This window comes from Amblyraja radiata, chromosome 5, assembly GCF_010909765.2.
Source record: "Amblyraja radiata isolate CabotCenter1 chromosome 5, sAmbRad1.1.pri, whole genome shotgun sequence".
Taxonomy (NCBI): Eukaryota; Metazoa; Chordata; class Chondrichthyes; order Rajiformes; family Rajidae; genus Amblyraja; species Amblyraja radiata.
This window is the reverse complement of record NC_045960.1, coordinates 58,493,984-58,519,400: the sequence shown is the minus strand read 5'-3', so window position 1 is coordinate 58,519,400 and position 25,417 is coordinate 58,493,984. Positions and strand designations below refer to the sequence as shown.

The 25,417-nt window shown below is 39.5% G+C and overlaps 1 protein-coding gene across 1 annotated transcript in view; it reads left to right on the top strand.

Moving 5' to 3' along the window:
• The window catches only part of eva1a (eva-1 homolog A, regulator of programmed cell death), a 307,835-nt gene that overhangs the window by 102,896 nt on the left and 179,522 nt on the right, over positions 1-25,417 (top strand). The window contains exons 2-4 of the mRNA XM_033021301.1: positions 1,431-1,645; positions 14,287-14,410; positions 22,441-22,593. Coding sequence (XP_032877192.1) covers positions 1,431-1,645; positions 14,287-14,410; positions 22,441-22,593 — 492 coding nt within the window. The remainder of the gene's footprint in view (positions 1-1,430; positions 1,646-14,286; positions 14,411-22,440; positions 22,594-25,417) is intronic.

Genomic DNA, 25,417 nt, shown 5'->3' with positions numbered 1-25,417 from the left:
TTAAATAATTTCTTCAAATATCTGTTAGTAAAATATAAATTAGGATCATTATTCCAAAGAAATGAACAAAGAGTATATATGTCTATCACTGTAACGTCAGAGCTCAGTGGGTGTGAATTTTCTCATCATGGACCTACCTCCCGAGGTATCCCATACTGTAACTTAACTGGTCCAGATATGGAGGGAAATAAAAAAACCTGTCAGAAATCTGAAATAAGAGTAGAGAACGCTGCACAATGGCGCAGCGGTAGAGTTGCTGCCTTACAGCAAATACAGCGTTGGAGTATTACTACGGGTGCTGTCTGTATGGAGTTTGTACGTTCTCCCCGTGATCTGCGTGGGTTTTCTCCGAGCGGTTTCCTCCCATGCTCCAAAGACGTACAGGTTTGTAGGTTAATTGGATTGGTAAATGTAAAAATTGTCCATAGGATAGTGTTAATGTGCGGGGATCGCTGGTTGGCGTGGACCTGATGGGCCGGAAGGGCCTGTTTCTGCGCCGTATCTCTAAACTAAACTAAACTAATGCTGGAAATGCTCAGCATGACATGCAGCATATGTGGAGAGCAAAACAGAGTTAACATTCCAACAGAGTTCATTGACTTGAAATGTTAACTGTTTCTTGCACTGCCTGGCCTGCTTTTAACATCAATCTTGAGGGTCTATCGAATCCTGATACACTTGATTGGACAATCAAACTGGAACTGCTGAAAATCTGAAATTTAAAAATAAAAAATCAATGATAAAAAAAATCTTCGACCTAAAGCATTAATTCTGTTTCTCTTTCCACAAGATCTGAAATCTGGTTTCCCCAGTATAAATTCCGGGGAATCTCAGAAGATGGAGCTCCACTGTTGGACTTCAGGGGAACTCCAGCGGTGGAGCAAAATGGATGTTGTGGCAGCAACTATTAGTGAGTAAGTTTGGATGTCTGCGTTTGAGTCTAAGCCAATGTTAAAATAAGAAGATGGAAAAATATCCCATTGAAAAACTGCTGTACCGCAAACTCCTATTAAGTTTCATTCAAACAATACAGGGGGTGAAGGACAGTGGGAGCAGAATAGAGAGTTGTAAAAGCAAACAATCATTAGCTTGCAGTCATGCTGTGGATAAAATAAAATACGCCAATTGAAATAGTCATCCAATCTCTGATTAGTCACTCCAGTGAATTGGTATCTGCTTTCTGAAATTTAAAACAATATTCTAAACTAAAAGTTCAAGGAGCGTGTATGACCCAAGTCAATATGAAGAGTTGGCAAGTGTGCAGGATGCTTCTTCTGTGATGGTGCACAAAGGCTTCATCAAATAGCAAGTGATAGTTGAGGTGATCATGGAGTTGAATAAGGAATTGCTAAGGAACATTGTGTTGTCTTTTGGCTGAACCCATTAATCTTGCCTTTTTAGAGTTTTATGTGATGATCTTGTTTTGACAGGATATATGTCCAGGGTTTTGAAGAATTATACGGAACATGCCTGTGATGGAGAATATATCTCGCTGCGTTGTCCCCACAAAACCACCATCAGTATCCAGTCTTCATTTTACGGCAGGAAGGCACCCAGTCACCAGATGTGCCCATCACGTTATGGACAGAGTTTTAAAGACATTGAAATGGAAGATTTGTCCTGTTCAGCTGTCACATCCTTGCAGGTAAACTTCAGGCTTTAATTCTGAAATAGGACTTTTTGCTCAGAAAATGATAAATAGATTTTGTTCTTTTTTTCTTAAATCCTTTTTTAACGTTTTAGTTCCTTGGAAGAGGTTGCAATATACACAGGACCATGACTACAATAGAAGGACTAAGTACAAGGTGCCAATATCTACCCAACAAAGGCAATACTGAAAGGTCAAACCAGGTGTCCTTTTATGGAAACACTGGTGGTCACCCCAGAAATGACACAAAAATATAGATTAACATTCATTTTTATTGGGTTGAAGGTTGCCTGTCCGTGTAATTACCATACCCCAATAACCCCTTGCCAGTTAGCCTGCTTTATCTAAATTTTAAGTGATTTATTCTTTCTTATCTTGTGTGCACGCAATGTTTAAACAAAATTGTATTATGTACTTCATCCAAGCAAAGTTTAGACATTTGTCAAATGGATGTTATTCAAACCATGCTGAGAAGCCAATTGAGAAGAATCTAGTTGCTGGGGCTCCAGTCGCGGAGCCTGGGGCTCCAGTAGCGGAGCCTGTGGACTTACCATCGCGGAGCTGGCCGAGTTCGGAGCGTGGAGAGCTGTGGTGGTGCGCTGCTGCGGCCCAACCCCGGAGATTCGGAGGCTCCAGCCGCAGGTCTGGTGGACCGTGACACCGGGAGCCCACGGGTCCCTGGTGGGTGACTGCTTTTCGGGGCTTCCGCAACGGTGACTTCTCCCGCCCGAGTTGCGGGGTTGAGGATGACCTAGAGTGGGGCCTTACATCGCCCGGCGCGGCTTTAAATGGCCGCGGGACTCGCTAGGGCATGCCGGGGGCTCCAACAACAAGACCCGAAGCAGGGCCTTGCATCGCCCGGCGCGGCTTTAATGGCCGTGGGACTTACTTACCATCGCCTGCCGGGGGCTTTAACTCGGACATCGGGAGGAGAATGGGGAGTGCAGGGGAGAGATAAGACTTTGCCTTCCATCACAGCGAGGAGGAGATTTGCTGTGATGGATGTTTGTGTAAATTGTGTTGTGTCTTGGTTCATTTACTTGTTTGTATGACTGCAGAAACCAAATTTCATTTGAACCTCAAATTGTATCATTGTATCAGTTTCACCCCAGCCAAAAAAGCTACAATTTGGAACTTGCAATATGGAGTACTCACAATATGGAGTACTGCACAATGTCTTTGCCGAACATGATGCTAAGTTAAACAAATGTTGCCTACCTGTAGAGATCGATATCCTTCCATTCCCAGTATATCCACATGCCTATCTAAAAGCCTCTTAAATACCACTATCAAGTCTGTCTCCACCACCACCCTTGGCAGTGCATTCCAGGCACCCACTACTCGCTGTGTGGGGGAAAAAAACCTTCCCCGCAACATCGCCTTTAAATTTTGCCCTTCTTCCCTTAAACCTCTAGTCCTTAACATTTCCACCCAGGAAAAATGGTTGTGATCGTCTACCCCATCTATGCCTCTCAAAATGTTATATACTCCTATCAGGTCTCCCCTCAGACTCTGACGTCAGAGAAAACAAGTTTGTCCATCCTCTCCTTATTACCCTCTAATCCAGGAAATTTTGAGCACACGATATCCAAAGTCCTATAATGCTGCAACATGACTTCCTGATATTTATACTCGCATTAATATATAATAAAGGTTAAGAATGGTACATAGCAAATTATCAATGAAAGATGTGAGGATCAGAAAAAGTAATTACATTTTCTTTTAAATCAGCTAAAACTGCTTAGGAATAAAGTGACAATTTTGACCTTCTGATTGTGTTAGAGCAATGAATATCCTTTTGAAGTAAGGGAAGTATGGAGAGAAAAATAATATCTTGCAATCATGCAATTGGTGAAAAAACCCCGAGAGTGCAGATGATGGAATCAAGAGTAAAAAACAAAGTGCTGGAGGAACATCATGGGTCAGGTAGCATCAGTCTAGGGAAACGGATCAGACTGAAGAAGGGTCCTGACCTGAAACGCTGTCTGTCCATTTCCCTCCATCGATGCTGCCTGACCTGCAGAGTTTGTCCAGCTAGTCAAATTAATTGGGAAGATTTCAATATCAAACAATCATAAAACAATCGTATTAAGTTAATATCTCATGCAAATGTTAATTATCTGCCTTGGGAGCTTGAAATGTGTTCTAGAAGCCACGTTATTTTAAGTAGGATTGTTAAAGAAGATTATATACCAATAAACGATAACAAAAATATTAGAGCTTAATATGTCATGTGATTTATTGTTTCAATATATTTATTAAAACACATATTAGGCAAATCATTTTCAAACTTACAAGGACCAAATTTGTGTAAATATTAAATTAACACAGTTCTTGAGCAACCTACAAATAATGACAAAAGCAAATAGTTCCATAGATATACAGAACTTCTTGAGCAACCTACAAATAATGTTTGCGTAATAAATTCTATATCATAGTTAGTTTGACTTTAAGGAGAGACTGACAGCCAAGGCAATACTATCCAGATTATGTGTTTTGGTAATAATTAGTTTGACAAAGTTTTAAAATTTATGTTATTGATGATTTTGAGAAAGCAAACTGGAAAAGGTTACCATTGACATATACCAGCTTGAAATGCAAACCAAAACCATCTGTTTATACTCCATGTCTGATAATGTTGAAGCCAATGTTCACAGTGCTCTTATATAATTCAGGATGTTATAGAGGGGATCTTATAGAAACTTACAAAATTCTTAAGGGGTTGGACAGGCTAGATGCAGGAAGATTGCTCCCGATGTTGGGGAAGTCCAGGACAAGGGGTCACAGCTTAAGGATAAGGGGGAAATCCTTTAAAACCGAGATGAGAAGAACTTTTTTCACACAGAGAGTGGTGAATCTCTGGAACTCCCTGCCACAGAGGGTAGTCGAGGCCAGTTCATTGGCTATATTTAAGAGGGAGTTAGATGTGGCCCTTGTGGCTAAGGGGATCAGAGGGTATGGAGGGAAGGCAGGTACGGGATACTGAGTTGGATGATCAGCCATGATCATATTGAATGGCGGTGCAGGCTCGAAGGGCCGAATGGCCTACTCCTGCACCTAATTTCTATGTTTCTATGTTTCTATGTTTTATTGCTGTGTTCTAAGTTCTGAATATCTATGGAACTATTTGCTTTAGTCATTGACATCTCTGCATAAAACACTCACCTTTCATTACTAATGAGATTACAAATATGGAAAATGTTTATCAAATCTAGCATTTACAAGTGAAAAAGTGTTACTTTTTAAAAATAAATTTTAAATGACACACAAACGTTTAACCAAATACTTAGCCATTTAAAGCTCAGATTTACAGGACAAGTAATGCAGTAAATAGCATATATATTTGTAAATATGAAGCAATAGTTTGCAAATGATATGTTATCCTTAATATTATTTGATTTTTAATAGGAATTAGTGAGTATTTCCACAAAATATTTTATTCTTAAGTTGTGCAATTTTCAGTTTATACTCTGGTATATTCATTGTTAGAGTTGGCCTTTAGCAGTAAGGTATTCATAGGAATATTTATTACTTTAATGCAAATGCTTTAAAGTAAAATAGCTGAGTATAGAGAAAAAATAAATGTGATTAGTGCTTTACCAGAGGCAATGAGATTATAGCTGTTATGGAAAAGCTTATTAGTATTGAGCCCAGGGCTTACATTCATCAACTGATAAAACATGTCAGGGAAAGAAAATTAGGAAGAAGCTTAGCACTTTGAATCTGGGACAAATGAAGATCCTGAGGGAATGCAATTTGAGAGGGCTACCTCCCATAGTTGTTAGACACAGGCCAGTTCTGACAAGAAAACCTTAAAGCATAACTTCACTCCACAGATATAAAACTTAAGCTACTTCCTCCTATTTTGCCTTATTGGAGTGCTTTTCTTGAGTGCTTGTAAGGATTCAGTTATTTAGACTGCCAGATATTAATGATCAAAGTTTACTTAGTAAAATCATTGTGCCACGAAGTTGGAAAAAAAAGATACTTTTGAAAATTGTCCAAAGATCACCAAAGGAAGAGCATGGCATACATATCTCTGGGCAGGATGGTCTTGTATATTTTCAAAGACTTGTATTACCTGCAGCAGGCAGCCAGGTTATGGAACTTGATTAGTACAGGTGTCAGGGGTTATGGGGGAAAAGGTAGGAGATTGGGGTTGAGGGGGAAATTTAGATCAGCCATGATAGAATGGCGGAGTAGACTTGATGGGCCGAATGGCCTAATTCTGCTCCTATCACTTATGAACAATGCATTCAAAGTTATTTCTGCAAATTCAGTGGGCAGATGTCAACTGATGTCAGTGTCCTCCACTGGCCAAGGTCCTAGTTACATTCAGTTGGATATGTAGGAGAGCTCTCATTGTTTCCATGCTCAGCATCTGTCCACCAACTCAAACACTCTATTTAGATCTCTATTGTGGATGGAGGAAAGATTCAAATATGTGCTCAAAGCCTCCGTGAAGAAATGCCACAAGCCTCAGAAACGTCATTGTTTGCATTTGGAGCATACAGAGGCTCTATAAGCGGTGGAAGGACCGCAAAACCTCATAAATTACCTGCCTGCTTGCCCTGTCAGACCCCTTCGGCCTCAACAGTGGCTTTTACTTTGGCCTCATTTGCGTACCTCAGAACCAACACAATGGGAGTAAAAGCAAGACGTCCTCCAAGGGGCTGCCTGAGGAAGAGGAGGGAAGGATAAAAAAACAATTATATCAAGATGCTTCCATATTCATTTGAAATTCAGGTGTGGAGATATTTATTGATGCTTTTTGCAGTCAGTCTGGTTAAGTTCTTCAGCTGCTCCTGGAGACCAGTCTTTGCACTCTTAAAAGATTTCAGCGGCAATACCTGTAATGTGTGCCTTTGAAGTCTTTCAAAAGGCCGTAAACCAAGGTAATTGATCCTGGAGGGGCTAGATTACCTTGTCCGGAGGAACAATGTCCCCTTTTGAAGTTGAAGATTCCCAAATTGTCATTGGGGCTAGTGACCTCGGGCAGAGTGGTTTCTGAATGTTGATTAGGATGAGTGTTACTAATGTGCACTGAGAAGTGCCAGCAACTCCTTTTGTGCCAGCATTTGGCACAATCTTTGGGAATTTGAGATCAGGTCTCCAACCTATGGCAAGGATAAGTAGGCATTTATTCTGCCCCACTTACACAGGTAGAGCTGTACCTCGAGAATGGGCCACAAAGTCACAATATAAGGATTGTAATGAAGCTCTGTTGAGCTGTCATATTTGAAGATATCGCACTTCATCTCAGAAACAGGAAACACCTGCTCTGTAAAAAGAGAAATCCCTGTTAAACTAGTGACCTTTAATAGGAGGCATTAATGTTATTGTCATATCGATTTAAAGCAGCGGAATTTTGGGAAAGCTGAACAGAATTTAGTATTTAAAAAATATAAATGGATGGTAATATGGTCCTTTTGTGTAATGAATTGAGCAGACAAAATCCAGCATTTCGTCAATTAAAAAAACAGTGGTGTCTTTTCAGTCATAGCCAGCCGGTTTACTGAAGACAAATGATTAAGAGGCAGAAGTAAAAGGTGCTGATTGACACAAATTGAACACGATGAGATAAGGACATTCTTTGGTCATTTCTGATTTATGTTCCTAAACGAGCATTTATGCAGTCAAGCGTGGTTCTGTGAAAATCAAAGTAGTTTTATTTGTTTTTGTTTCACTGAACAAGGAAGTGACACAATATGAAGAAAGCTCTCGAGATTGACAATAATATTTTAGTCTGCCAGGTTGTTACTAGCTGCAGGCATTGCACATCACTTTAATGCCTTGTCTATCAGTGATAATCATTGCCGTCAGGCCCAGACTGTAGATCAAGTGTAGGAATGCCAAGCAATCATCACTTTGTTTTAGTGAACAACACCTCACACTACCTGATTCGAGCAGATATTACGTATTTCATCCAGGAAAGGTGTTTGCTATCCTCTTGGGCTCTAATTTAATGGTCATTGATATCCCAAGGGATTGTGTGCAATATGTTAAAGGGTATGGCCACTCTCTTACCTCTATGTTGTGCTTCTTCCCATTATTTCTGTCTTCCTTTTGCAGTTTTTCCTCCTATTCATTTTGTTCTTGTCTTTGTGCTTCTCACAAGGGAGCAGAACTGCTGACAAATGTATTTTACTTTCAACCCACTTCAACCCTCCCTTTTAATTTCACTTCATGTCCTCCTCTCTTTTACATTCCTGTCCTCCCAATCCATTGCTCTCTTTTTTAAAGAAATGGAATTAGTATCAAGAAAAGTAATGGCTTCATGCCGTCTCTGTCTGATTTAAAAATGTAAGTCATATTTTTTCACTCACAGAAATTAGAGATATCAGCTGATGATTCTGATTTCTAATATTTAATAGTAGAAATATCTCTATCTCCTATTTCTGTGACTGACAATTTATTACCTACCCTATCCAACTGAAAAATAAACACAGGTGCATCTTGAATTGCCTTAGAAATTCTATGGTCCTGTCTTGAAAATTGAACTTGGATTCTTCCCATCTATTCTTTGTAACCTTTCTAACCCATCTAACATTTCCCAATGTTATACTCTATTTCCCAATTAATTTAATGAAGTCTAAAGAATACCAAACAAGGTCACAAAAAAAGTGAGATTAGTTTATCCCTCTGAGCAAATACGAACATATGAGTGCTTATGAATTTTAGAAAATGCACTTAATATTAGTTATGCATTACAACTCAAAAAAAGGCCTTCACCCCATTAGGTTCATGGTGGCTCCCATTAGTTTCATTTCCCCATCTCATTTTTTTCCCTGTGACCCTGCAACTTATTCTCTCTCACATAACAATCAACTTCCCTTTGTCTCTTTTGATGATACTTGTGATCAGCCATGATCACAATGAATGGCGGTGCTGGCTCGAAGGGCAGAATGGCCTCCTCCTGCACCTATTTTCTATGTCTATGTCTACTAAGACTGTACAGCAGCCAATTAACCGACCAGTGTAGGAAGGAACTGCAGATGCTAGTTTAAACTGAAGATAGGCACAAAAGCTGGACTAACTCAATGGGTCAGGCAGCATCTCTGGAGAAAAGGAATATAGGTAGGTGACGTTTTGGGTCGAGACCCTTCTTCAGACTGAGAGTCAGGGGAAAGGAGAAATTTACCTACCAGTACACTTGGTACAGTCACTTTTGGGAAGTTCAAGGAAACTGTAGCATCAGGAGGAGACCAATGGGAGAATCGGTAAACTTCACATGGACACTGCCTAAATTGAGGATTGAATCTAGATTTCTGGAACTGTGAGGTGGCAGCACTAATTATTACACTGCATTGCTGCCTAAACAAAAACTGGATTGGTTTTTTAAAATGTATTTTGTTTTCCGAAGTTATTTGAGAAAAGACTGTGATATTATAAATTAAAGAGTGCTTTAACACCATTGATCATATGAGTTTAGTTTAGAGATACGGCGCGGAAACAGGCCCTTTGGCCCACCGGGTCCATGCCAGATAGCGATTCCCGCATATTAACACTATACTACACACACTAGGGATATTTTTTTCACATTTACCAAGCTAATTTACCTACATACCTGTACGTCTTTGGAGTGTGGGAGGAAACCGAAGATCTCGGAGAAAACCAACGCGGTCACGGGGAGAATGTACAAACTCTGTACGGACAACACCCATAGTCAGGATCGAACACGGTCTCCGGCGCTGTAAGGCAGCAACTCTACCGCTGCGCCACTGTGCCGCCCTGGTTAGATGCTATTGCTATCCCTGCACTAACCACTTTTGTACCCTTCTGTCCTTGCAAGCATGCACACCTTGGCCTGCTTGAAATGTAATTCAATTTAATACAAATGTAATAACTCAAGTCCATTGTAGAGAGCTGGAAAGGCTCTCCATTTTCCATACCTCCAGATTCAGGAACAGTTATTTTCCCGCTGTTATCCGACAACTGAGCAGCCCTCTCATCAGCTAGAGTGCGGTCCTAACCTCCCATCGATCTCATAGGACATTGCCTTTGAACTACCTTTAATTGGATCTTATCGGACTTTATCTTGCACTAAATGTTGTCAGCTTTATCTTTTATCTGTACACTGTGCATGGCTTGATTGTACTCGGTTATAGTCTTTTCTTTGGTCGGACATCACACAAACAAAAGCTTTTCACTGTACCTCAGTTCACGTGACAATAAAAAACTAAACTAAATTAAAACTAAACATATTACTACTAACTGAAACCAGGAATCCTCATGGCAGCTTCATCTCCACAGAGGGAGCAGCTTGTGATGGTATTACACATTTATTGGATTGAGAGGCAGGGGGAGTTTATATTTTATCCAGTGCAAAAAGTGTGACTGATCTGGAACATCCTTTAAAAAAAAAATAAACAAACACACCTCTGAGTTAAATGTAGTGGCCCTAAACTTTACATAACCTCCCAATCCAGACCCAACCCTCAGTTCAGATCAGACCTTTGTGTCAGTTCTAACCTATGACCCAACACTAATTAACACTTTCTAACCTTAATCCCCCACTTAGAGGCAATTTTATTCTTGGGCAGATTTATCTAGCAAGATGGCCAACAGTAAGGCAGGATATTCAGTGACAACACAGAAGATATTTTTTGGGGGAAGGGAAATTAATGGAGTTGAAGAAGCTGATGGAATGGTGATAAATTAAGGCAAATTTTAATGGCAAACACTTGGAAGATAAGGCCATAAGCAATGAAGCATTGTCGGTTTTCATTGTTCATGAAAGACAGTAAAAGCCGATTGTCAAATTTTTAAATGAAACTCGAAGATTGAAACTACAAATTATGCATTCAATGTGCATTGAATTAGAGGGAGACGGAGAAACCCTCCAGCCTATAGATCCTTTGCTTGTGATTCAGTGTTACCTCTATTGAACTTTTCAAACAGACCCATCAATTACGCACTGACATCTTCCACGCAAAACTGGAATGGAAGCAGCTCAACTCTGACAATGTGAAAGAGGAAGAATTTCATACCGTATATTATGTATTCCCCTGCCACCTTTATTTCCGAGTTGATTGTTAAACAATTATTAATCAAAGGGAAATGTGCAGTATCATTTTTAGAAACATAGAAACATAGAAAATAGGTGCAGGAGTAGGCCATTCGGCCCTTTGAGCCTGCACCGCCATTCAATATGATCATGCTGATCATCCAACTCAGTATCCTGTACCTACTTTCTCTCCATACCCCCTGATTCCTTTAGCCACAAGAGCCACGTCTAACTCCCTCTTAAATATAGCCAATGAACTGGCCTCAACTACCTTCTGTGGCAGAGAATTCCAGAGATTCACCACTGTGTGAAAAATGTTTTCCTCATCTCGGTCCTAAAAGATTTCCCCCTTATCCTTAAACCGTGACCCCTTGTTCTGGACTTCCCCAACATCGGGGAACATTGAAAGGTTGAACAAGTTAGGGCTTTATTCTTTGGAGCGCAGAAGGTTAAGGGGGGACTTGATAGAGGTTTTTAAAATGATGAGAGGGATAGACAGAGTTGACGTGGAAAAGCTTTTCCCACTGAGAGTAGGGAAGATTCAAACAAGGGGACATGACTTGAGAATTAAGGGACTGAAGTTTAGGGGTAACATGAGGGGGAACTTCTTTACTCAGAGAGTGGTAGCTGTGTGGAATGAGCTTCCAGTGAAGGTGGTGGAGGCAGGTTCGTTTTTATCATTTAAAAATAAATTGGATAGTTATATGGATGGGAAAGGAATGGAGGGTTATGGTCTGAGCGCAGGTATATGGGACTAGGGGAGACTATGTGTTCGGCACGGACTAGAGGGGTCGAGATGGCCTGTTTCCGTGCTGTAATTGTTATATGGTTATATGGTTATCGGGGACAATCTTCCTTCATCTAACCTGTCCAACCCCTTAAGAATTTTGTATGTTTCTATAAGATCCCCCCTCAATCTTCTAATGGCCGGTTCTCACGGTGCGACCTGACGCAAGATGTCACCAGAGTGAAGTGGTCGTGGTCCAGCACGAGTTCCGCACGATATAACGGGGGGTAGATAAAGAGTTCCCACGGTACTCGGCAATTCTGTCATTTGTGCGAGTGACTTGTCCGTCTCCCGATCTTTCCCGTTAATCGTGAATGAACATCGTGGACTGTAGTGTAGTTAATCACGTGGCACAAATGATGTCACTTTTTTTCACACACTATATAAATATCCTCCGTTCGTAGAATTGGCTCATTTGCAGACATGCCTATACAAAGTTGGTTCGAGTACAGGCTGGTTGTTATTTTCATTGACGCGCTGTATGCATTAAAGGTAACTGCAAAAACAGCACTTTTACATCTGTAGCATTGTATATTTTTAAATCATGAATAACATTAAATTGTTCTCCTGTACATAAACTAATATATTGTTATAGATACTCACATGAGCACCCGGGATACTCCGCAGCCTTCGTCTCCAGCAGGTTGCGCTTTCTCTCCCTATTTCTATCATCCTCTCTGGATTTGTCATAGAGAATCTCATTGCATTGGTACCACTCCACCAGTTCCCCCTCTTGTTCCCTGTTGAAGTTATATGGCCTTACCTTCTGCCATCTTCCCTTTATGTTATCGTCTGCTGAGGCTATTGGGGAGGCAACAGCTACTGGGGAGGCAATCTCAAATCCACCTTGATCACCCTCTCCCTGCTCCAAGGAGCCCACAGGCAGTGGTATCTCTGGCATCTCCTCTTGCCTCTCCACCTGTCTCTCTTGCTGAGTCTCCTCCTCATTTACCTGCATGGCTAAAAACTTTCTGACTTTCTTTGACCCCTTTCTTTGCGCTTTTCTGAGAGGCATCTCTGCAAGTCTTACTGTGAAAAAGATTCTCAAACAATGACAATTAGGTGGGACGTCCTCGATGGACACATGGTCCATTGGCGATATTGAGACCACCTTTTTTACTCACCTTATGTCCCCTCTGTCAAGCTTCCGGGTTTACCGTTCGCAGGAGTTCCCACGGTACCCGCAAGAGTCATTACGGATATCGCACGGATATCGCACTGGCATCTGCGTTCATACAATGTTGCAACGCTCACCAAAAAGTGCTCAAGTCACTCTTGGAGAAATTCAAAAATGTTTGAATTTTCTCCCAACCTTACAAAGTTACACGACTACCTGCCGTTAGCGCCACGGAGGTCCTCGGTGGTCCACGAATGCCATACTGTTATCGCAGGAGGTTCCCACGATGTTAAACTCTTGTTAAGTCTTGCGTCAGGTCGCACCGTGAGAAAACCCTTTAAATTCTAGCGAGCACAAGCCGAGTCTATCCAGTCTTTCTTCATATGAAAATCCTGACATCCCAGGAATCAGTCTGGTGAACCTTCTCTGTACTCCCTCTGTGGCAATACTTCACTATTTTTCTTTATACACCTATTCACTAACAATCTTGTAAGTATCAGCGATTAAATAATCAATTTTTACCTTCACTGCTATGATAATGGACAAACAACATCCAACACTGTCACTTTTAAATTCCATGGTGTTTTAATTCCTTGAGTGGGAAGAATGTCAGCAGGGTCTGGCAAAATATGAGTTATGTGCTGTGCCATATTCCTAGTGAAGGCTAAAATTGCCAAATAAACCAAATCCAAATATGACTTTTAAACCCACAGCATAAATATATCTTAATGCTTATCAAAACACAAAGTGCTGGAAGAACTCAGCGAGTCAGGCAACATCTGTGAAGGAAATGGATAGGTGATGTTTTGGATCGGGACTCTTTTTAAGACTGCCGCCTGATCCGCTGACTTTCTCCAGCACTTAATGTTTTCCTCAACTTTCCAGCAACTGCAGTTCTTTGTGTCTCTTGCGCTTAATCTTTACGTTATGAAACGATTTATTTGACGGTAAGTTAGACACTTGAGAATCAGTTGTATGCACACCTTTACCCATTCACTTTCTTGCTCAAAACTGCAGACATTTGCTGCAATACATTTCCATTGCTGCTTGGTGACCTCTGTTCCAATCCCTATAATCCACTGTCAACAGGTAACCTTTGACAGTGAATGCTGGTAAGCTTTATTATCCCATTTCTCACTGCTCTCTAACGCCTGTGCTATGAAGAAGACTGCAGCAGATTCTACAGGGCTTAGAAACATAAACAGAAAATAGGTGCAGGAGTAGGCCATTCGGCCCTTTGAGCTAGCATCGCCATTCAATATGATCATGGCTGATCATCCAAAATCAGTACCCCATTCCTGCTTTTTCCCCATATTCCTTGATTCCTTTAGCCCTAAGAGCTAAATCTCTCTTGAAAGCATCTGGCTTGTTTCAGATTCCCATATAACTGCTCCAACATCCTCTGTGTGGGTCAATTTCTCATAGTATAAATTAATTGAATTGTTGGAACTCTCCGTACTATTTTAAACACCAGCACAATGAATCATTTTAGAATTAATTTTCAGAATACTCTTTGCAAGGTTATAATCCAATCTAAATGAGAGAATTGTTCAGACAGGAAGCAGGTTTTAGAATGAGAATGGAAAATGCAATGTGATATTTTCCTGCAATTCCTGAGATTTATCTCTGCCATGAATCTGATATTAATTCACATTTTTTATGTATGCTAATATCATATTGCAAAAGTGCATGATTTGGTACAACATTTGTTTTTTCTGCTTCTCTAGAAAATGTTGGATGAATGCCAGGACAGGAGGAGTTGTCAGCTTCTTGTCAATAGTAGAATATTTGGGACAGACCCTTGTCCTGGAACCAGCAAATACCTCATCGTATGGTACAAGTGCCGGCCAAGTGAGTAGCTGAAATAGCACTTATTTCAAATTGAATGCTGGAGAAATATACAGCAGTGCAGATGTTGAATGTTTAGCTTGCAATATAAATAAACCAAAGATTTAAATTTCCTTTGAAACAGAAATATTCTTTACTTGTGTTTTTTTTTCCTGAAGGTCTACCTGCTAAGAATAAATATTTATAACTGTGTCACATATGGATGGAAATATACTTATTTTACAGAACTGTAGCATAACATTTCTGCTATTGTATTCATTGCCTTAGTCAATAAAAGTTTTGTATGACTTCTCAAGCACCTTTATTCAGGTGGCCTTCTAACGTAAGAAATCTGTGGACATGCACTCCAAGATGCCTGCTCTCCTTACACTTTAGCATCCCACAATTGATATTCCTCAACTTGACTATTAAATTTAATATTAGAAAATTAAAAATGCACAAATATAGCTAGTTTTACTTGGGTTATAATGGAGAGCAGAATCTAGATATCCAAGGGAGAAGGGGCCAAATCATTTGATTTGAAAATGTGCTGACTATAAGTTTATTCTTGAAGAATTGCAAACTTCCTTAAGACCATGTCTATCTGACCCCAGCGAGAAGACTATGATTAGGCTAACAGACGTTTAAAAATTATTTAAAATAATGCCTGATTATTTTCAAAAAGCGCTGCATTAGTCAGACGTAGACAAAAGTCCTGGAGAAACTCAGCGGGTGCGGCAGCATTTATGGAGCGAAGGAAATAGGCAACGTTTCGGGCCAAAACCTTCTTCAGACTGATGTGGGGGGGGGGGGGGAGAAGAAAGTAAGAGGAGGAGCCAGATGGCTGAGGGAGAGCTGAGAGGAGGAGGCAATAAGGGCTACCGGAAATTAGAGAAGTCAATGTTCATGCCATTGGGGTGTAAACTGCCCAAGCGGAATATGGCCATGAGGCCCAGGACAGAAAGGTCAGATTCGGACCATTTCTGTTTTCTGCTGAGGCCAACAAACATTGAATTTTCTTGAGCCATTTTGTTCTTGTAAACTTGTCTGCTGGATGAATGGACACGGGGACAGCTCCTACTTCAAAATATCGTAACGGGATGAAAGATAGGCCAGTGCTGCAGATTGAAATCGTAAGGAGCTCTAACCACGAATTTGAGCTCACAGCGTGTGAGGTTAGTCCATAGTTGTTGCTGATGCAGTGTATTTGGCCCACAATGAAAATATATAAATTCGGGGTGACAGAAGGAAATTTGCTACCATGAAAGAAAAGCCCAAGTACAGTTAACATGACTAGTACAGTAACTAAATAACTAGTATATTAAAAGCTAGGGTAAAGGAGAATTAATGGCTATTTCATTATTTGTACTGATTCCGAGACAGTACTGGTGCTGATCAGTTTTATCCATTTAGATTGCACATGTATATTTTTAGAAGGTGGATCAAATTGTCATTCATGTTAAAGGCTTGCAAATTACCTTAAGTTACTACTTTATAGTGCAATAGTGGTTAGCTGCGGGAGGCACCCCCGGGAACAAAAGTGGATGGGCGAGGAAATGGATGTCGTGTCCAAGGAAGGCCATGGCTGGAGGCCCGCAACAGGGACTTGCCTGATATTGGCACTGCTCATAAGAACTAGAGCATCGACTTTGTAAATGGATGCTTGCATGCAGGCTCAGAGGAATATTCCTGTACACTTACTGTCAGGGGTATGGTAATACTCCACTGAACTGTTTGTAAGAAAAACAAGTTCACTGTGTGTTAGCATTTAATGCATGTGATAATAGTAGCACCATTGACCAAAAAAATGTACATTGCTAGCCATCCCCGGACACAACTGCTAACATTTAGCCATTTATGTTGGGGGGGGGGGGGGGGGGGGGGGTTAGCAATCGATTTTAACATTGAGCCAATGATTATACAGATTGGCAAGGACAGAAATGGTGGCCAAATTGGATGTTGTGGTGTTTAAGGATGCAGAGTTTGAAATAACAATGAATACCGAAAATACTGGAAACACTCAGCTGGGTGGGCAGCATCTGTGGAAGAAGAAACTATTGATGTTTCAGATCCTGAATCCTTCATCAGAACTGAGAAAGAAAGAAAGCAAATTAGTTTAGGTAGCAGTGAAGGTGGAGGCAGAGAATAAGTTGAACAAAGGAAATATCCTTGACAGGATGTGACTGGATAGCCTAACGTGGAGTTAAGGGTCTGTTAAAATCAGATTAAGATTCTTTGCGTGTGCTTATGGGTGGCTGGGACATGTCCAGCGGGCCAGGTTATGTGAACAAAGAGGAAACTTGAGCCGTAATGATATTGATCGGAAACGGCCGGTGCAGATACAAACTGAAAGAAAAGTGAGTTAACTAAAATTGGAAAATTTACTACATAGTCTCGAATTTTTACAACAATCCAGTATAACCATATAACAATTACAGCACGGAAACAGGCCATCTCGGCCCTTCTAGGCCGTGCCGAACACTTACTCTTACCTAGTCCCATCTACCTGCACTCAGACCATAACCCTCCATTCCTTTCCCGTCCATATACCTATCCAATTTATTTTTAAATGATAAAAATGAACCTGCCTTCACCACTTCCACTGGAAGCTCATTCCACACAGCTACCATTCTCTGAGTAAAAAAGTTCCCCCTCATGTTGCCTCTAAACTTTTGTCCCTTAATTCTCAAATCGTGTCCTCTTGTTTGAATCTTCCCTACCTCAATGGAAAAAGTTTATCCACGTCAACTCTGTCTATCCCTCTCATCATTTTAAAGACCTCTATCAAGTCCCCCCTTAACCTTCTGCGCTCCAAAGAATAAAGACCAAACTTGTTCAGCCTTTCTCTGTAACTTAGTTGCTGAAACCCAGGCAACATTCTAGTAAATCTCCTCTGTACTCTCTCTATATTGTTGGCATCTTTCCTATAATTTGGCGACCAAAATTGTACACCATATTCCAGAATTGGCCTCACCAATGCCTTGTACAATTTTAACATTACATCCCAACTTCTATACTCAATGCTCTGATTTATAAAGGCCAGCACACCAAAAGCTTTCTTTACCACCCTATCTACATGAGATTCCACCTTAAGGGAACTATGCACAGTTATTCCTAGATCCCTCTCTTCAACTGCATTCCTCAATTCGCTACCATTTACCAGTAGTTTTATAGATTCAGTTCCAAGACGTTTCCTTAAATTGTTGCTTGTATTGAACTCCTGCCTCTGAATCAATGGGTCCACAACAATGGGTCTTGATGCTAGTCCAGTATCTTAACCACGACACTCTTATACCCCAAGATTTCACATGACCTTTTAAATTGGTTAGCATCTGATGATTTTATAGATGAATTACTTACATTTTATTAATTTTATAATGATTTTATAAATTAATAACTTGTATTTTTCAAGTTCATGGTATGAGTTTTAACTTGTGCGTCCCTGCTACTTTCTGAACTGAATTGACAGCTTAGACACCAGGGAGACATTTTAATGGAATATTGTCACTCTTTCAAATTTGAAGTAAATTTGATATTAAAAACCTTAGGGGGAAAAAGGAGCCTGTTTTCTATTCATGGGATTATACAGACTATAGGCGGTTATGTTTAGAATGCTTCAAAAGGTCAGTCACATAATCCACGTCAATCATATACATTTTGGATAAGTGAAGCCTTGATGCTTGTTTCCCAGTTAACAAATGCGTTATTGTTGCGCATTATAGAAATATCTGTAAAATACTCCTTCCTGACAAGTCATTGTTTGTTCAAAGAACATTAATTTCTTATAATTGTCAGATGACTCCTGTTAAAAAAATTTACATTGTCAAAATAGAAGAATGACTCCTGTGGTACGCATTGATTGTTTGAATAAAAATAATTAAGTTTGATATACAGTCCTTAATTTCAGGAGGCAAATGCTTCCTTTATTACTGTGCAACAATGCTACTATCAAGGGATTTGTAGAATATATGCACCTCATACAATGCGTTGGAAGTCACATTTCTTTGGTTGCAATCTGTGTTCAAGCCATTTGCAGAAGTAAAACCTCTGAGACAAACCCAAGGGCACTGAATAAAGCACATTCTACTATTTGTAAAGAAGTTACAATATATATTTGCTTAGATATGTAATAGTATCATCTCATCGCTCAATAAATTAAGTACATTAATCAGATTCTGGTGTATCTGAGTTGCAGAATGTGTCATTGAAATAAGTGGCATCCGTTGGACCAGATTTGTTTCCCACTACCATGAATAATGCTTGTTTTCTCAATTGGCTTGGACTGAAAATTCACTAGCATTCATTTTGTTTCATGATTGCAATTTTCAGCTGTTTTTTTCCCATCTCTTTAAGGTAGGTTAATTGTTGATCAAACTAGTAGGAGATTTCCTCCCAGCTGTTTTCCAGAGTAAATTTGTAATTTGTTGTATGTTTCTTTAATAAAAGTTTACTATTAGGAATCTTTCAAATTCAGACCAGCAAAGCAAAATGTCGGATCCTTTGTCAATTGCCTGCACGGCATGGCATTTCCATTGGTGTTGCTTCCTTGATTAATAAAGAGGATTTATTATTTCAGTTTATCTCCTATCTAAACATGGATTGCATTGGATTGCATTTTCATGTTGGGGTATCCTCAGGCCTTTTGCTATTCAGTTGGTGATTTATTTTATCTTTTGAGAGGCTACAATTAAATTTAGCCATTCATGTCTCTGTCACAAGTTCTTTTCATTCTGATGCTGCTGGAGCACGTGGCCTTTGTAATGTGCTTGTGGCACTATTTCATTACTGAAGCTAATGGCCTGTGAGGCAGCTTTATGTATTGATGGGAGGGCAGCACAGCAAGACAGGCCTTTGTACCAAGACACTCTTTGCAAGGCAGGTGGGTAAATACAGTTTAAGAATGGAAAGCACAGGTCATCACCTTTGACCCATGGGGAGCTGAACTGCATTATTCTAGGAAAACCTTTCAGACTGCATACACTTCTTTACCTTTTGAATATTTGCCATTCACAATCCATTAAAATCCATCTACAACGTTTGCTTTGGTATTTGGCAAAAAAAAGCGACCAAAGCAAAGGCTGAAACAAAAGCAAGTATGCCAGCAACATAAATAAAAATGATAGATTTTCAGTGCGAGTTTAAAAAAGTTTAAGTTACATTGTAACTTTGTAATTGCAGTCAAAGGCTCGTATCTCGTCTTTGAGTCAGGAAATTCTCTCTTGCTCCAGTTATCTTACTGATTTTTAAACCAGCACCTGCTTTATACCAATATAAGTCACCGACACTTATTGTACGGCAGTCTTCATATTGTCCCCTGGTGAGATGAATTGGAGCTTAACGCACATATTTTGATTTACGTGGAGAATTCCAGTTTCTGATCACCAAAAGCCAGTGATATTTTAAATGCCAGCAAAGAGCAGGGGAGGAACCATTTCTTTGTTATTTAAAAAAAAATGTTGCATAAAAAGTTTGTACTGTTTATGAAGGTTTTAAACTTCAGTTCAAGTGAGCTGCTATTCCATGTAGAAGGTGGTCTTGCAGTGCCTTCCAGGAACTGATGCCTCAGTAGAGGGCAGCTTCATTCCTTACCAGGAACTTTCCCCTTAATTTCTCATGACTTGAAAGGGACTTTAAATTTCTCATGACACAGATTGTGAACTTCCCAGTTGTTCCTTGATGTCCAGTGGGGGAAGAGAGCAACTCTCAATATCCCATTAATCCTAGATTACAGGAAGGTGGGGTAGTATGTACCAATTCCAAAGCTTTAGGACTGTGGCAGTTTAAGTCATGATTGCCCAGCGGGAAATGATTCACCTTGGAGTAATTCTTGAGGCCAAAACTGTAGGAAAGTAGAACATTTGAAAGAATGTCTTATTTAGAAAATGGACAGGGGCAGACATCCAAAATGAGTGCTCCAGCTCCAGTTATTCTTTCCACAATCTGTGCCCATTACATAACCTTCGGCCCAACTCATCTATTCCGATCAAGATGTCTGTCTGAACGAGTCCCATCTGCTATGTTTGGCCCATATCCCTCTAAACCTTTTCTAACCAGTCTAAATGTCTTTTAATCATTGTACTTCTACCCACCTATACTGTTTTGTCTGGCAACTTGTACCATGTATGCACCACCTTCCGTGTGCAGAACGTGTGTGGCACTTCAAGTCATTTTAAATCCTTCCCTTTTGTTTAAGAAAGATGCTGGAAAAATCGAAGGTAGACAAAAATGCTGGAGAAACTCAGCGGGTAAGGCAGCATCTATGGAGCGAAGGAATAGGTGACGTTTTGGGTCGAGACCCTTCTTCAGACTGATGTGGGGGTGGGCGGGAAAAAGCTTCTTCCTTTCTTCTTCCCGCCCCCCTCGGAATCCTTCCCTCCTCGCCTTAAATCCATGTCCAGTTTTAGTCTCTCCTACCCGGGAGAAAAATGATTAACAACTTAACAACAATCTACCCACTATCCACCTTGTATACCTCTAGGAGGTCACCCTTCAGCTTCCTACACTCCCGAGTTAAAAAATCTCAGTCTATCCAGCCTCTCCTTATAACTGAAACCCTCTAGTTTTGATAACATCCTCGTGAATCTTTCTGCCCCCTTTCCAGCTCTTTATCCAGTAGGTCCTACAGAGCTAGTCTGGGAAAGGAGATTCTAGATCCCAGATGTAATTTTTCACTATTTGTTTTCAAAAGAGATATTTGAAATTAAATGTTTTTTCAAACAGAGGAATTTTCGACATTCATACTTGTCCAGTTAAATGTGGAATTCCTGAACTTCCATCAGCGATTCTTCACTTCTCTAGCAACAACAAGTACTGATTTAAGTTGGAAGAAATTTGTCCTGTTTCTATTGTTTAAAGCACAATATAATAAGTGATGTATTCCTTTTCTGCATAACTGTAATTTGCACCCATAATGGAACCAAATTTCAGAAATTGTGTGGAATCAGCAACTTATGATATTGTGTGTTAGGCACCAACAAAACAGATGAGGAATTTCTATGGCCAACTCCTTACATACTATTAGAATCTTAGATTTGTACAATGTAGAAACAGGCCCTTTGGTCTAACTTGCAAAATGGTGACCAATATGTTCCACCTGCCTGCGTTTGGCCCATATCCCTCTAAACCTGTCCTATCCATGTACCTATCCAAGTGTTTCTTAAATGTTGTAATAATACTTACCTCAACTACCTCCTCCATAGTTCATTCTATGTACCTACTCCCCCTTGTGCAAATGAATTGCCCCTCGGGGTCCTATTGAATCTCTCCCACCGCATCTTAAACCTATGGTTCTTGATTCCCCTACTCTGGGTAAAAGACTGTGCATAGATCCTGTCTATTCCTCTCATGATCTTATTCTTGCTGTAAAACCTTGAAATTATTAAGCCTTGTTCAATCAGGAGTTTTTAATGGTTTATTAAAACAAACATAATTCCCGCCTCTCTAGGATGTAAAGCCAAATTAATGAGCGTGGAATTCCATTCCTTGAGAACAATGTATAAAAATTGTAAAAGCAATCTGGTATGGTTGTCGGTAATCTGATATTTTGTCGACGCTTTAAAACAAAATATACTTTCAAAGGTGGTTTTTATAACATTTACATTTTTCTCTTTAACCCTGTGTAGGTTTCAGTCTGTATTCTGCTTTATCCTTTCTTTAAACTTTAACAATCCTTTATAGATGATACCAAATTCGAAGTGACGCTGTAAATAAGAGTACAGGCATTCTGGACCCTGCTGAGTCTTTTGAACAACTTTGCTTTAGGTCAACATCAAATGCCATTCAGTTTCCACTGATTGCAAGACAGGGTCAATTTCTCTTTTCTTGTAATCTCGGCCGACTATATAGTACTTTGTTTTAAAATACACCAATGAAAATAAAGTAATTTATTGAGAGAAATCATTTCAAAAATCTTGACTTAAGCATAGTTGAATATCGTTTGAGAATGGTCCAGTTAAAATGGTGATTTAAATATTTAAATTCTTTGTTTCCTGAAAATATATTTTAAAACAAACCATGATTTGTTTGGTTGAAAATGTTGTTTCCTCTAATTACAGATGAATACAAGAGTAAAGTGGCTTGTGAAGATGACAAACTGCGCTTGAACTGTAAACGGAGTATGGTGATAGCTATCTATTCTGCAATCTTTGGCCGGTCACAAGAAGGAAGCTTAGAATGTCCTTACTGGAATGTAGGAGTCCCAGCTGTCGGTAAGTGTGATACATACACAAAGCTATAGAATGAACTATACCTAGCTCGAGGTGTAATATCAGTAACCATGGAGGAATACAACACAGAAGCATGTCCTTTGGCCCACCATGTCCATGCCAACCACCAAAAATCTATCCATGTTAATCCTATTTACTAGCAGTTTGCAGAAATCCAACATTAAAACAGAAAATGCTGGAGATACTCAGCAGGCCAGCCAACATCTGAGGATATGGAATCAGAGTGTCGAGGTGACAGCGTCTCTTAGAACTTTCCATCTGTCCTTTAGAAAGGTCATGGACCTGTAACATTAACTCAGTTTTTCTCTCTGCAGGATGCTGCCTGACCTGCTGATTATCTCCTGCAATGTTTGTATTTGATGATAGATTGACAGAAGCTGCAATCCTATTTGAATGCTCACAGTGAAAGATAAATAGTGAACAGTGGACTGGGATGTTATTTCTCTTTCTCTGCCATCTGGCTTTAGAACTTCCTTCCTATTAAATTGACATGCTTTAAAACAACGGTAGTGAATGGGATGATGGTTTGGGGAGGGAGTAGGTGAAATAAAGTGATTTGCAGTATTTTCAGAAGTATAGATATCAAGAAATGTATTACCTTGGTCTGAAGAAGGGCCCCGACCCGAATACCATCTATCCATTTCCCCCTACAGATGCTGCCCGACCCGCTGAGTTTATTCAGCAGTTAGTTTTTTCCTCATAATTTTACCACTTCTTGTATTCCAAAATAATAAATGTTGTTGTATTTCATGAAAGAACAATCGTACAAATATATTTGTAAAAATAGCAGACTAATTCTTTCTGGATTCCGTGTATAAATAGAATTTTATTGCTACTATTTTAGTAAATTTAAACTACAGGTTGGAACTATTGAATTTGCACTCTGATTAAAACAATGTCAGTTCAGTTGTTAGAAAATCTCTTCATTCGTCTTCATTAAATAATAGCTTAATTATTCATACAGGTGAAGTAAATTCATCTTACTTTAGGTGATCAGTTTGAATTAAGAATAACAGCAGTTAAATTCTTCCATTACAGTATAATCTTTATTCTCAACTGTCCCAGATATTCTGATACTGGATGTTTTTATGTTTATTGTTAAATTCTTTAATGTTGTGTCTTATCTTTATCTGTGTGCTGCACGACAAGTCAAATTTCACTGCACCAATTGGTGTATGTGATAATAAATGTCCTTTGTATCTTTGTATCTTGTGTCTGTTAACAAACTTATCCAGTATTACAATATATCTTTTTTCTGAACTATTTTGTCATTATTATTGTCTTTGTCAACAAAATAAATATTGTTTAATTAAATTATATGACTGCAGTTAATCACATTAATTTCCATTAAGTTGGTAATTTTATTTTTCTCATTTAATAATGTTTAATTAACTTGAAAAAAGTTAATTTGCATTTTATGCTGACTTCACCTGTCTATCAATATAAATAGATTACAAACCAGGATTTAATAATTGGAATGGCCATTTTCACCCTCTAGTTCTGTCAAATTACAACTCAAGCTGTAGATAATCATGTGATATTTAATCAAAAATTTGAAAACTAACATTCAGAAAAATGCCTTTTTTTAGCACGATTGAAAATATGAGCAAGCATGGGAAAACACAAAAAAATTAAATTATTTAACAAAACCAAAAAATGAATTTTGTATTGCAGCAAACATTTTGAGTTGAAAATCACAGCATTATGATAGTTTCGTTTAGAGATATAATGTGGAAACAGGCCATATATTGACCATTTATACCTCATGCTGCCTCAGCAAGGCCAGCAACATAATCAAGGATGTCACACCCTGGCCACTCCCTCTTCTCCTCTCTCCCATTGGGCAAAAGGTATAGAAGTGCGAAAACATAAACCTTCAGGTTCAGGGATAGTTTCTTCTCAGCTGTTATCAGGCAACTGAACCATCCTACCACAACTAGAGAGCAGCCCTGAACTACTATCTACCTCATTGGTGACCCTCAGTCTATCATTGATCAGACATTACTGGCTTTATGTTGCACGAAACGTTATTCTCTTGAATGTTCACTGTGAATGGCGCGATTGTAACCATGTATTGTCTTCCACTGCTTGGTTAGCATTTCATTGTACAATAAATTTCACATGACAATAAACTAAAATTGAAACAAAACCGCGCCAACCAGCAATCCCCATACAATAGTACTATCCTACACACAAAGGACAATTTACAATTTTCTCGAGCCATTTAACCAACAAACCTGTACGTCTTTGGAGTGCGGAAGGAAACCGGAGTACCTGGAGAGAATGCACGTGATCACAGAGACAACGTACAAACTTCGTACAGACAACACCTGTGGTCAGGATTGAACCTGGGTCTGTGGTGCTCTAAGGCAGCAACTCTACCGCTGTGCCACTGTACCACCCATATTATCTATTATTATACAGGCTCAGAATGAATATTTTACCTAATTTATAATGTAAGGACTAGTACATATTAACAGTGTTTAATACAGTGTATAGGCCTCCTGCTCCCAGTACAACTAGAATAGCTAGTACAATCAATTGTGGACACTAGACAAAAGATACGAAATGACAATGAATTGTAATTCTTCCCTTGATGTCATGCCAAGAATTGGGGAAATAATATTAAAACACTGACATCTCTTTGTAAAGCATTAGAAATAATATTCTTGGGTATAGCTTAAAGCAATTTTGCTTTCATTCTTGTTCTTTTCACGTGGAAAGATAATGTTGGCTCAAGATTTGTACAAGAATCTATTTCTCTGTATCCCCAGGGTCATGAAAGCAGCATTGTATATTGCCATAA